Raw genomic sequence first — 13166 nt, 5'->3', positions numbered from 1 at the left:
CACTCCTCTTGCTAATGGTTATTTTACACAGCATACCCCTGTTTTTGAACTCCTTGTTGGCTCCATGCATTTGGAGCAGTGCTCTGTACTGTTGATGCAGGGATTATCGTCCGATTTGGTTTTAGGCCTTCCCTGGTTGCAGTTGCATAATCCCACGTTTGACTGGATTACTGGGGAGCTTACCAAATGGGGTAATGAATGCTTGACGTCATGTTTTGTTGTTAATTCTATTTCTCCCCCTGAGGAGGTGAACACGCTACCTGAGTTTGTGCAGGACTTCGCTGATGTTTTCTCTAAGGAGGCCTCCGAAGTGTTACCCCCTCATAGAGAATACGATTGCGCTATCGAATTGGTACCAGGAGCTAGGCTCCCTAACGGTAGGATATTTAATCTTTCTTGTCCCGAACGTGAAGCCATGAGAGAGTATATCTAGGAATGCCTGGCCAAGGGTTACATTCGCCCCTCTACTTCTCCGGTAGGTGCTGGCTTCTTCTTCGTAGGGAAGACGGATGGTGGTCTTAGGCCATGCATTGACTACCGTAACTTGAATAAGGTCACTGTAAGGAACCAGTATCCCCTTCCTTTGATTCCTGATCTCTTTAATCAGGTTCAGGGGGCCCAATGGTTCTCTAAGTTTGATCTACGGGGGGGCGTATAACCTTATCCGCATCAAAGAGGGGGATGAGTGGAAGACTGCGTTTAACACGCCCGAAGGTCATTTCGAATACCTCGTCATGCCCTTTGTGTTGTGTAATGCTCCTGCGGTCTTCCAGAATTTCATAAATGAGATTTTAAGGGATTACCTGGGGGTATTTCTTGTAGTGTACCTTGATGACATACTGGTGTTTTCCAAGGACTTGTCCTCCCACATTGAGCATGTCAGGAAGGTGCTCCAGGTCCTTTGGGAAAACAAACTGTTTGCGAAAACCGAAAAATGTGTGTTTGGGGTACAGGAGATACCATTTTTGGGTCAAATCCTCACTCCTCATGAATTCCATATGGACCCCGCCAAGGTCCAGGCTGTGGCGGAATGGGTCCAACCTGCCTCCCTGAAGGCGTTACAGTGTTTCTTGGGGTTCGCTAATTATTACAGGAGATTTATTGCTAACTTCTCGGTCATCGCTAAGCCTCTTACGGACCTCACTCGCAAAGGTGCTGATCTCCTCCACTGGCCTCCTGAGGCTGTCCAGGCTTTTGAGGTCCTTAAGAAGTGCTTTATCTCGGCCCCGGTGCTGGTTCAGCCCAACCAAATGGAGCCATTTATCGTGGAAGTTGACGCATCCGAGGTGGGAGTGGGGGCTGTCTTGTCCCAGGGTACCAGGTCCCTCACCCATCTCCGTCCCTGTGCCTACTTCTCCAGGAAGTTTTCGCCCACTGAGAGTAACTATGATATTGGCAACCGCGAACTCTTAGCCATTAAATGGGCATTTGAAGAGTGGCGCCACTTCCTGGAGGGGGCTAGGCACCAGGTAACGGTCCTTACCGACCACAAGAATCTGGTTTTCCTAGAATCTGCCCGGAGGCTAAACCCGAGACAAGCTCGATGGGCGCTATTTTTTACCAGATTCAACTTTTTGGTTACCTATAGGGCTGGGTCTAAAAATATTAAGGCCGATGCACTGTCGCGTAGCTTCATGGCCAGCCCCCGTTCGGAGGAAGATCCTGCTTGTATTCTGCCTCCTGGTATAATCATTTCTTCTATTGATTCTGATTTAGTCTCAGAAATTGCGGCTGATCAAGGTTCAGCTCCCGGGAACCTTCCTGAGGACAAGCTGTTTGTTCCCCTGCAATTCCGGCCAAGGGTACTTAGGGAAAATCATGACTCCGCACTATCTGGTCATCCAGGCGTCCTGGTTACCAAAAACCTCATTGCCAGAAACTATTGGTGGCCTGGGTTGCCTAAAGACGTTAAGGCCTACGTCGCCGCTTGTGAGGTTTGTGCTAGGTCCAAGACTCCCAGGTCCCGACCAGCGCGCTTACTACGTTCTTTGCCCATTCCCCAGAGACCTTGGACCCATATCTCCATGGATTTTATCACCGATTTGCCTCCATCTCAAGGCAAGTCGGTGGTGTGGGTTTTAGTAGACCGCTTCAGTAAGATGTGCCACTTTGTGCCCCTCAAGAAACTACAAAATGCCAAGACGTTAGCTACCTTGTTTGTCAAACACATCCTGCGTCTCCATGGGGTCCCTGTCAATATTGTTTCTGACAGAGGGGTACAATATGTTTCATTGTTTTGGAGAGCCTTCTGTAAAAAGTTGGAGATTGATCTGTCCTTCTCCTCTGCCTTCCATCCTGAAACTAATGGCCGAACCGAGAGGACTAATCAATCTCTAGAACAATATTTAAGGTGTTTTATCTCTGACTGTCAATATGATTGGGTCTCATTCATTCCCCTCGCCGAATTTTCCCTTAATAACCGGGTCAGTAACTCGTCAGGGGTCTCCCCCTTTTTCTGTAATTTTGGGTTTAATCTACGGTTCTCCTCCGTTTCACCTGGTAGTTCGAACAATCCCGAGGTAGAGGTCGTCCATCGGGAACTGTGCACAGTCTGGGCCCAGGTTCAGAAGAACCTAGAGGCGTCCCAGAGCGTACAAAAAACTCAGGCTGATAGAAGACGTTCTGTTAACCCCTTGTTTATGGTCGGGGATCTGGTGTGGTTATCGTCTAGGAACTTGCGCCTTAAGGTCCCGTGCAAGAAGTTTGCTCCCCGGTTTATTGGGCCGTATAAGGTTATTGAAGTCCTCAATCCTGTCTCATTCCGACTGGAGTTGCCCCCATCTTTTCGAATACACGACGTGTTTCATGCCTCCCTCCTTAAACGCTGCTCCCCGTCCTTGGCTCCCTCGAGGAAACCTCCTGTTCCCGTTCTCACCCCTGAGGGGGTGGAATTCGAGTTGGCCAAGATTATGGACAGCAAGATGGTCCAAGGCTCCCTCCGGTACCTGGTCCATTGGAGAGGATACGGGCCTGAGGAGAGGACTTGGGTACCCGCCCGGGAAGTTCACGCTGGGGTATTGGTCAGGAAGTTCCACCTTCGTTTCCGCAATAAACCAGGTCCACTTAGAAAGGGTCCGGTGGCCCCTCATAAAAGGGGGGGTACTGTAAAGGATCTGCCAGGCACAGCTTCGGGGTTAACGCCCATAGGTAATCAGTCTGCACCTGAGTCTATGTCTCTGAGACTGACTCCAGCTTCCACCACTCAGGCTGGCAGGCTTAGGAGTGGGAGAGCCTATCGCAGCCTGGCCAGACTCAGCTAGCTCCCGCCCTCTGTTTATTTATACCTGCCTTTCCTGTTCCTCCTTTGCTTGTGGTTCTTCTCGTGTGGTTTCCTGGCCCAGCTACAGCTTCTGACTATTTGATCCTGCTCCATACTGACCCTGGCTTACTGACTACTCTCCTGCTCTGTGTTTGGTATCTCGTACACTCCTGGTTTGACTCGGCTCGTTCACCTCTCTTGTTGCTCACGGTGTTGCCGTGGGCAACTGCCCCATTTCCCTTAGCTTTGTGTACCCTTGTCTGTTTGTCTCGTGCACTTACTGAGCGTAGCGACCGCCGCCCAGTTGTACCCCGTCGCCTAGGGCGGGTCGTGCAAGTAGACAGGGACAGAGTGGCGGGTAGATTAGGGCTCACTTGTCCGTTTCCCTACCCCTATCATTACAGTTACTCTCAGTGGGCGAAAACTTCCTGGAGAAGTAGGCACAGGGACGGAGATGGGTGAGGGACCTGGTACCCTGGGACAAGACAGCCCCCACTCTCACCTCGGACGCGTCAACCTCCACGATAAACGGCTCCATTTGGTTGGGCTGAACCAGCACCGGGGCCGAGATAAAGCACTTCTTAAGGACCTCAAAAGCCTGGACAGCCTCAGGAGGCCAGTGGAGGAGATCAGCACCTTTGCGAGTGAGATCTGTAAGAGGCTTAGCGATGACCGAGAAGTTAGCAATAAATCTCCTGTAATAATTAGCGAACCCCAGGAAGCACTGTAACGCCTTCAGGGAGGCAGGTTGGACCCATTCCGCCACAGCCTGGACCTTGGCGGGGTCCATGCGGAATTCATGAGGAGTGAGGATTTGACCCAAAAACTGTATCTCCTGCACCCCAAACACACATTTTTCGGTCTTAGCAAACAGTTTGTTTTCCCGAAGGGCCTGGAGTACCTTCCTGACATGCTCAATGTGGGAGGACCAGTCCTTGGAAAACACAAGTATGTCATCAAGGTACACTACAAGAAATACCCCCAGGTAGTCTCTTAATATCTCATTTATGAAATTCTGGAAAACCGCGGGAGCATTACACAACCCAAAGGGCATGACGAGGTATTCAAAATGACCTTCGGGCGTGTTAAAGGCAGTCTTCCACTCATCCCCCTCTTTGATGCGGATAAGGTTATACGCCCCCCGTAGATCAAACTTAGAGAACCATTGGGCCCCCTGAACCTGATTAAAGAGATCAGGAATCAAAGGAAGGGGATACTGGTTCCTCACAGTGACCTTATTCAAGTTTCGGTAGTCAATGCATGGCCTAAGACCACCATCCTTCTTCCCAACGAAGAAGAAGCCAGCACCTACCGGAGCAGTAGAGGGGCGAATGTAACCCTTGGCCAGGCATTCCTGGATATACTCTCTCATGGCTTCACGTTCGGGACAAGAGAGATTAAATATCCTACCCTTAGGGAGCTTAGCTCCTGGTACCAAATCGATAGCGCAATCGTATTCTCTATGAGGGGGTAATATTTCGGAGGCCTCCTTAGAGAAAACATCAGCGAAGTCCTGAACAAACTCAGGTAGCGTGTTCACCTCCTCAGGGGGAGAAATAGAATTAATAGAAAAACATGACGTCAAGCATTCATTACCCCATTTGGTAAGATTCCCAGTATTCCAGTCAAACGTGGGATTATGCAACTGCAACCAGGGAAGGCCTAAAACCAAATCGGACAATAATCCCTGCATTAACAGTACAGAGCACTGCTCCAAATGCATGGAGCCAACAAGGAGTTCAAAAACAGGGGTATGCTGTGTAAAATAACCATTAGCAAGAGGAGTGGAGTCGATACCCACTACCGGGACAGGTTTAGGCAAATCAATCAAAGGCATAGCTAGAGACATAGAAAATTCCACAGACATGATATTAGCAGAAGACCCTGAATCCACGAAGGCACTACCGGTAGCAGACCTACCACCAAAAGAGACCTGAAAGGGAAGCAAGATTTTATTAAGTTTCATATTTACGGGAAATACCTGTGCGCCCAAGTGACCTCCCCGATGATCACTTAGGCGCGGAAGTTCCTCCGGCTGCTTATTCTTACGCCCAGGACAGTTGTTTACTTGATGCTTGTCATCCCCACAGTATAAGCAGAGACCATTCTTCCTGCGGAACTCTCTACGTTGTTGGGGGGACACGGAGGCCCCGAGTTGCATAGGTACCTCCGAGTCTTCCGTGGAAGAACGAAGCAACGGAATATTCGGAAGGCATCATGGGGGAGTCAGAGGAGAAAACACCAAGACGTTCAAGTCGTCGTTCCCTGAGACGTCGGTCAAGTCGTACCGCTAAAGCCATAACCTGGTCTAGGGAGTCAGAAGAGGTGTAGCTAACTAGCAGGTCTTTCAGGGCGTTCGACAGGCCCAACCTAAACTGGCACCTTAAGGCAGGGTCATTCCACCGAGAAGCTACGCACCACTTCCTAAAGTCAGAACAATACTCCTCAACAGGTCTCTTACCCTGACGTAAGGTCACCAGCTGACTCTCGGCAAAGGCAGTCTTGTCAGTCTCGTCATAAATGAGTCCGAGAGCAGAAAAGAAAAGATCAACGGAGGAAAGTTCAGGGGCGTCAGGAGCCAAGGAGAAGGCCCATTCTTGTGGCCCCTCCAGGAGCCGGGACATAATTATACCCACCCGCTGGCTCTCAGAACCTGAGGAGTGGGGCTTTAAGCGAAAATAGAGCCTACAACTCTCCCGAAAGGAGAGAAAAGTCTTCCGGTCCCCTGAGAACTGGTCAGGCAACTTGAGGTGGGGTTCAAGAGGTGAGGTGAGGGGCACTACCATGGTAGCATCAGGCAGGTTGACCCTTTGAGCCAGGGCCTGGACCTGTAGGGAGAGACCCTGCATTTGCTGAGCCAGGGTCTCAAGGGGGTCCATAGTAGTGTCAGGGACCAGGGTAGACTAGGTATATGGGCTTGTGAATATGTAATGATGGGGGTAGGGAAACAGACAAGTGAGCCCTAATCTACCCGCCACTCAGTCCCTGCCTACTTGCAACGACCCGCCCTAGGCGACGGGGTACAACTGGGCGACGGTCCCTACACTCAATAAGTGTACGACAGACAAACAGACAAGGGAACACAGAACCTAAGGGAAACGGGGCAGTTGCCCACGGCAACACCGTGAGCAACAAGAGTAGTAAACAAGCCGAGTCAAACCAGGAGAGTACGAGGTGCCAAACGCAGAGCAGGAGAGTAGTGAACAAGCCGAGTCAAACCAGGAGAGCACGAGGTACCAAACGCAGAGCAGGAGAGTAGTCAGCAAGCCAGGGTCAATACAAAGCAGGGACAAATAGTACAAGAAGCTGCAGCAGGGCCAGGAAACCAACAGAGAAGATTCACAAGCAAGGAGGAACAGGAAAGGCAGGTATAAATAGACAGAGGACGGGAGCTAGCTCCGTCTGGCCAGGCTGCGATAGGCTCTCCCACTCCTAAGCCTGCCATCCTGAGTGGTGGAAGATGGAGTCAGTCTCACAGACCTAGAAGCAGGTGCAGACTGATTACCTATGGGCGTTGATAAAGAAGCTGTGCCTGGCAGATCCTTTACAGGGGCATTTGTTTTATAATTTGGTGGGGCGCCGAAAGATAATTTTGCACGGGGCGCCATTTATCCTAAGGCTGGCCCTGTATGTCACATCACAGTTAACACACATTGATAACTCTCTGAGTACAGATAATGTGGTTGGTTCTGTTTACATCTGCATTGTGGCTTCTGTTTATAAGGGAGGCCATGTAGCAATGTTCAGTTGTATGACTTAAAAGTTTTCTTCTTATAATCTCTAGCAAAGAGAACAAAAATTCACAGTTGCCTGCAAGGTCACTGACACCTCCAGAATATGTAATAAAATTCATACAAATATAACGGAATTATTTTTTACCTAATAGATACTTACTGATTGCAGACATCATTACCAATCATGGCATAAAAAACAATCGCAGGTTTATCCAATTGCTGGTGTCTTGCCATACTGAAATAAAAATATAAATTAGTGTAAGGCAGGGGCCAGACACCGTCAAATTACGACTTCATTAGTAGCGCAAGTAATGGAGGATATTAAGTCACACAATTTGTGTAACGCAAAGTCTCCTTATAAATGTCTTATACCATAAGTTGTCATAAAGCCTGTAAGACACCAATCTGCCATCATTCATTGATAAATATGTTCCACCAGCTGGAAATTACAGCTGTGAAATGCGCTTCTAGGAAGACGAAATCCAAATGTGTTGCTGAACAATCCAAAGTCATGAAGTGGTTCCTCTTTTACTTTTATAACATGCTATATGCCCCATTTCAGCATCAAAGATTTCCAAGTTATAAGTTACGTGCATTGATTGGTCCACATTCCAAAGCAATATCTATGTCTATTTACCAACAGAAGACTCAAGATCACCTTTTCAAATATTCCTGTAAATTGTTAGATGATCCTCCTGTCAAGAAATAAAGAAGGAAAATAAAGAAAGGAAAAACTTAGGTAACTTTCCTTTCACTCATTGATGAAAGTTTAAATAATGGTAAGGGGGAGAGAAACTGAAGTAAATGAAAAGTTACAATGTTTTACAGATTATATCTTTTAAAAAGTTGTGTCTTTTTAAATACTTTGATTTACTTATCTTTCATGTTTTTCCTCCATTCTTTTACTCAATTCTGCTGGCTCTATATTTCCAGAGAAGTGCATTGTGGGAGCCGAGATAACAGGCTTTGTTCAGACTACAACTGTACATTGCAAAAGCTGAATGCAGGTTTTAATATAGTCCTACCATGATCAGTGGCTACATTTCTATTAAAAAAACTGTTCAAGGAAACATTTCTACCTGCTGTGGTTTGAAAACTCAGGCTGGGTTCACACAACCTATTTTCAGACGTAAACGAGGCGTATTATGCCTCGTTTTACGTCTGAAAATAGGGCTACAATACGTCGGCAAACATCTGCCCATTCATTTGAATGGGTTTGCCGACGTACTGTGCCGACGACCTGTCATTTACGCGTCGTCGTTTGACAGCTGTCAAACAACGACGCGTAAATTGACTGCCTCGTCAAAGATGTGCAGGACACTTCTTTGCAACGTAATTTGAGCCGTTCTTCATTGAAGTCAATGAAGAGCAGCTCAAGATTACAGGCGTCAAAGACGCCTCGCATAATGCGAGGAGGAGCTTTTACGTCTGAAACAACAAATCTGTTTTCTCCTGAAAACAGTCTGTCTTTTTAGACGTAAAAGGCACTACTCGTGTGCACATACCCTTACTGTATTTCATGCTGTGAATGTGCCTTTTAAAAATCCTGTTCACATCTATATAAAAGCTTCTGCTGTTTTCTATATGAACATAATCTGAAACAGTTATAGCTAAGCTGTTAGGTCACATATAGAGATGAGCACATTTTTTCCGTCATACGAGTTTCGTCAAATCACTAATTGGTTCCTGTTTAGCCTGCACTTAGAATAAATTGGGCAAATCGATTTGCAAGGTTTGAGATATTTAGAGAAAAATAGAATCATCTATTTAACTATTGTATTCTATAGACTGGTCAAAACCATTAACTCCTCTCTAGTCTAATGTCTGACAGCAGCGTGAAAGCAGCTATTTATGTCAATGAAGAAAATGTAAAGTCAAAAATGGTACAAAGACAGTAAAGCAAAACACTTCTAAAGCTACTCAACTTGTCATATAGTTTTACACTGTCAAGTGTTTTTAAAAAAGAAACAACTATATATATATATATATATATATATATATATTTGTTCTATGTCTGAAAAATGACAGCTATAGAAATCAACATTACATTGTCTTTATCCTGAACCACAGAACATAGGACACTTTGTAAATACTTTGCAACCTAAACTAGAGAGAAGTCTATCCAACAGCTGGCTTTAACTTGAATACGGTGTGCAATCTTTGTTCATATTTTCAGACATATTTAAACTATGTTTACACTGCGTTCAGTGTGTACTTTTGGCGAAAGCATCGGTAAATGCTCCTGGCGCAAATGAAGACAGCGTCCACAGACCTGTTTGGGTTCCGACAAATGCCAAAATAGTGCCCTTTTGGCAGCTGCCTAGCTGAAATATGTTGGTATTTTTCCCCCCAATGTTTTTGTTTTTTTGGTAGCCTTTGGGCGACTGGTGAATGTAAGATACTAATCTTTCTTTTTGAATTAACAGCATGTAGACACCAAAGAAGAACAAATCATGCAGGACAATAGATATATCTGTAAATATATATATATATATATATATATATATATATATACATATATATATATAGAATGTCCACCATCCAGCAGCACCAGTCAGGAATAAAGGTGGGTGCACGTCCCAGGAGCCCGATCACTGCTCCCAGATCCTCAATATTCGTCCAATAAGAGACAGCACTCCAATTTGTGATAGAAAAAACGGCTTTTTATTAGCCCCTGTGCGACGTTTCGGCTCTTTACATGGAGCCTTTCTCAAGCATACAACCAGTGTAAAAGCATGTGCTATATATGGAGACCACACAACTGGTCTCATTAGGCAAGTGATTTAACATAAAACATAAATAAGTACAAAGATACAGTCATGTTGCATCAGTAAAAGTTATAAAATACAAAGAAGTGCCATTGTGTATATATGATGGTCCTCAGATCAATCCGGGCCATCCAGTTTACAGCAGAAAAATGCTAATTGGTGAACAACTTTAAAAAAAAGTGCAGGTGCACATAATATAACAAATTAAAAACATGAGCCTTGTGTTTACCTCGGATCCATGTGTTCGGGTTGTAGTTCCGGCGCCTGAAAAGTGGGGTGGCGACTATCTATGACAGAGTAGTCTCTTGCTACAGCGCACTTTTGTGCATGCGCAGTACCACTATGAGGCAGGCGGCGGCCATCTTAGTACAGCATACAAGGCCAACAGCGGCCATGGTTGTATAATCTTATTGTCAAAATGAAAACTTTATTCTAGGAACCGTGCACACAGTCGGTTGCGTCCATGTACAGCATAAAGGGAACTTAGAAGATACCAAAAAAAATGCAATTTAATGGAGATGACAGGGAATACACCCAGTCACCAATCATAACTGCACTGTGAGATATAGACTAATAACTTTAAGAGTCAAAAATATGTTGCGTTGAAGATGCGCATATAAATGAGAGCAGTTGATAGAGACTTAAGGTAGCCATTTATAGATAGAAAATGGCAAAATAAAAAGGGAAGACAGTCATCATACATATCCAGAAAGGATTATGATGATTATGGTAATGTTACCCCTGGGAAGATAGCAAAAAATAAATAAATAAATAAATAAAAAAAAATATATATTTCTAAAAACGCATGAAAAACGCTGTACAAAACGCATGGTGTGCACAATATCCTTAAAAAAATAATTTTTGCAAAAAAATTTTTTTTCTTTTTTTATCCTTAAAAAAAATTTTGCCCAGATATATTCATATATTAAATATTATTTCATTCAATTGAATAAGATACCATAAGAAGCAAATCATAACAATGTGATAAAGATGGTCCGATACCCCGAAATTGTGGATCCAAGGTAAAACACAGGTGATATACACTTCTATTCACAACGCCCAGCTAGTAAAAGAAGTAAAAACGCCCAGATCTACATACACAATACACGCCCACTTGTACATAACTTTAAACACGCCCAGTTGTACTTAAGAAAGCCTCATTTGCATAAATATAAAAATGGTCATAACTTGGCCAAAAATGCTCGTTTTTGAAAAAAAATAAACGTTACTCTTATCTACATTGCAGCGCCGATCTGCTGCAATAGGAGATAGGGGTTGCAAAATCTGGTGACAGAGCCTCTTTAAGGTCATGGAGTGGCCTAGCCAGTCTCCAGACCTTAATCCCATCGAAAACTTATGGAGGGAGCAGAAGATCCGAGTTGCCAAGCGACAGCCTCGAAATCTTAATGATTTACAGATGATCTGCAAAGAGGAGTGGGCCAAAATTCCATCTAACGTGTGCAAACCTCATCATCAACTACGAAAAACGTCTGACTGCTGTGCTTGCCAACAAGGGTTTTGCCACCAAGTATTAAGTCTTGTTTGCCAAAGGGATCAAATACTTATTTGTCTGTGCAAATAAATATATATAATTGTGACAATGTGATTTTCTGTTTTTTTTAAAAATATAATCTATCTCTCACTGGTAAAATTAAACTAGCCTAAAAATTCTAGACTATTCATGTCTTTGACAGTGGGCAAACTTACAAAATCAGCAAGGGATCAAATACTTATTTCCTTCACTGTATATATATAGATATATATATATACATATACATACATACACTACCGTTCAAAAGTTTGGGGTCACACTTATATTTATCAAATGAGTTGCAAAATGACTAGAAAATATAGTCAAGACATTGACAAGGTTAGAAACAATGATTTTTATTTCAAATAATAATTTTCTCCTTAAAACTTTGCTTTCGTCAAAGAATGCTCCATTTGCAGCAATTACAGCATTGCAGACCTTTGGCATTCTAGCTGTTAATTTGCTGAGGTAATCGGGAGAAATTTCACCCCAAGCTTCCAGAAGCCCCTCCCACAAGTTGGATTGGCTTGATGGGTACTTCTTGCGTACCATACTGTCAAGCTGCTCCCACAACAGCTCTATGGGGTTTAGATCTGGTGACTGCGCTGGCCACTCCATTACAGATAGAATACCGGCTGCCTGCTTCTTCCCTAAATAGTTCTTGCATAATTTGGAGGTGTGCTTTGGGTCATTGTCCTGTTGTAGGATGAAATTGGCTCTGTCAAGCGCTGTCCACAGGGTATGGCATGGCGTTGCAAAATGGAGTGATAGCCTTCCTTATTCAAAATCCCTTTTACCTTGTACAAATCTCCCACTTTACCAGCACCAAAGCAACCCCAGACCATCACATTACCTCCACCATGCTTGACAGATGGCGTCAGGCACTCTTCCAGCATCTTTTCAGTTGTTCTGCGTCTCACAAATGTTCTTCTGTGTGATCCAAACACCTCGAACTTCGATTCATCTGTCTATAACTCTTTTTTCCAATCTTCATCTGTCCAATGTCTGTGTGCTTTTGCCCATATTAATCTTTTCCTTTTATTAGCCAGTCTCAGATATGGCTTTTTCTTTGCCACTCTGCCTTGAAGGCCAGCATCCCGGAGTCGCCTCTTCACTGTAGAGGTTGACAATGGCGTTTTGCGGGTACTATTTAATGAAGCTGCCAGTTGAGGACCTGTGAGGCGTCTATTTCTCAAACTAGAGACTCTAATGTACTTGTCTTGTTGCTCAGTTGTGCAGCGGCGCCTCCCACTTCTGTTTCTACTCTGGTTAGAGCCTGTTTGTGCTGTCCTCTGACGGGAGTAGTACACACCGTTGTAGGAAATCTTCAGTTTCTTGGCAATTTCTCGCATGGAATAGCCTTCATTTCTAAGAACAAGAATAGACTGGCGAGTTTCACATGAAAGCTCTCTTTTTCTAGCCATTTTGAGAGTTTAATCGAACCCACAAATGTAATGCACCAGATTCTCAACTAGCTCAAAGGAAGGTCAGTTTTATAGCTCCTCTAAACATAAAAATGTTTACAGCGGTGCTAACATAATTGCACAAGGGTTTTCAAGTGTTTTCTAATCATCCATTAGCCTTCTAACACAGTTAGCAAACACAATGTACCATTAGAACACTGGAGTGATGGTTGCTGGAAATGGGCCTCTATACACCTATGTAGATATTGCATTAAAAACCAGACGTTTGCAGCTAGAATAGTCATTTACCACATTAACAATGTATAGAGTGTATTTATGATTAATTTAATGTTATCTTCATTGAAAAAAGCTGTGCTTTTCTTTAAAAAATAAGGACATTTCTAAGTGACCCTAAACTTTTGAACGGTAGTGTGTGTGTGTGTATATATATATATATATATATAGATATAC

At 44.3% G+C, this 13166-nt stretch overlaps 1 protein-coding gene across 1 annotated transcript in view; it reads right to left on the bottom strand.

Annotated features, from left to right (window-relative positions):
• AOAH (acyloxyacyl hydrolase) overlaps positions 1 to 13166 on the bottom strand; it is a 277584-nt gene that overhangs the window by 59803 nt on the left and 204615 nt on the right. Inside the window, exons 14-15 of the mRNA XM_075828561.1 lie at positions 7652 to 7688; positions 7154 to 7228 (exon numbers count right to left, since the gene is read on the bottom strand). Coding sequence (XP_075684676.1) covers positions 7154 to 7228; positions 7652 to 7688 — 112 coding nt within the window. The remainder of the gene's footprint in view (positions 1 to 7153; positions 7229 to 7651; positions 7689 to 13166) is intronic.

The sequence above is a fragment of the Rhinoderma darwinii genome, chromosome 5, assembly GCF_050947455.1.
Source record: "Rhinoderma darwinii isolate aRhiDar2 chromosome 5, aRhiDar2.hap1, whole genome shotgun sequence".
Classification (NCBI taxonomy): domain Eukaryota; kingdom Metazoa; phylum Chordata; class Amphibia; order Anura; family Rhinodermatidae; genus Rhinoderma; species Rhinoderma darwinii.
This window is presented reverse-complemented; position numbering and strand designations above follow the sequence as displayed.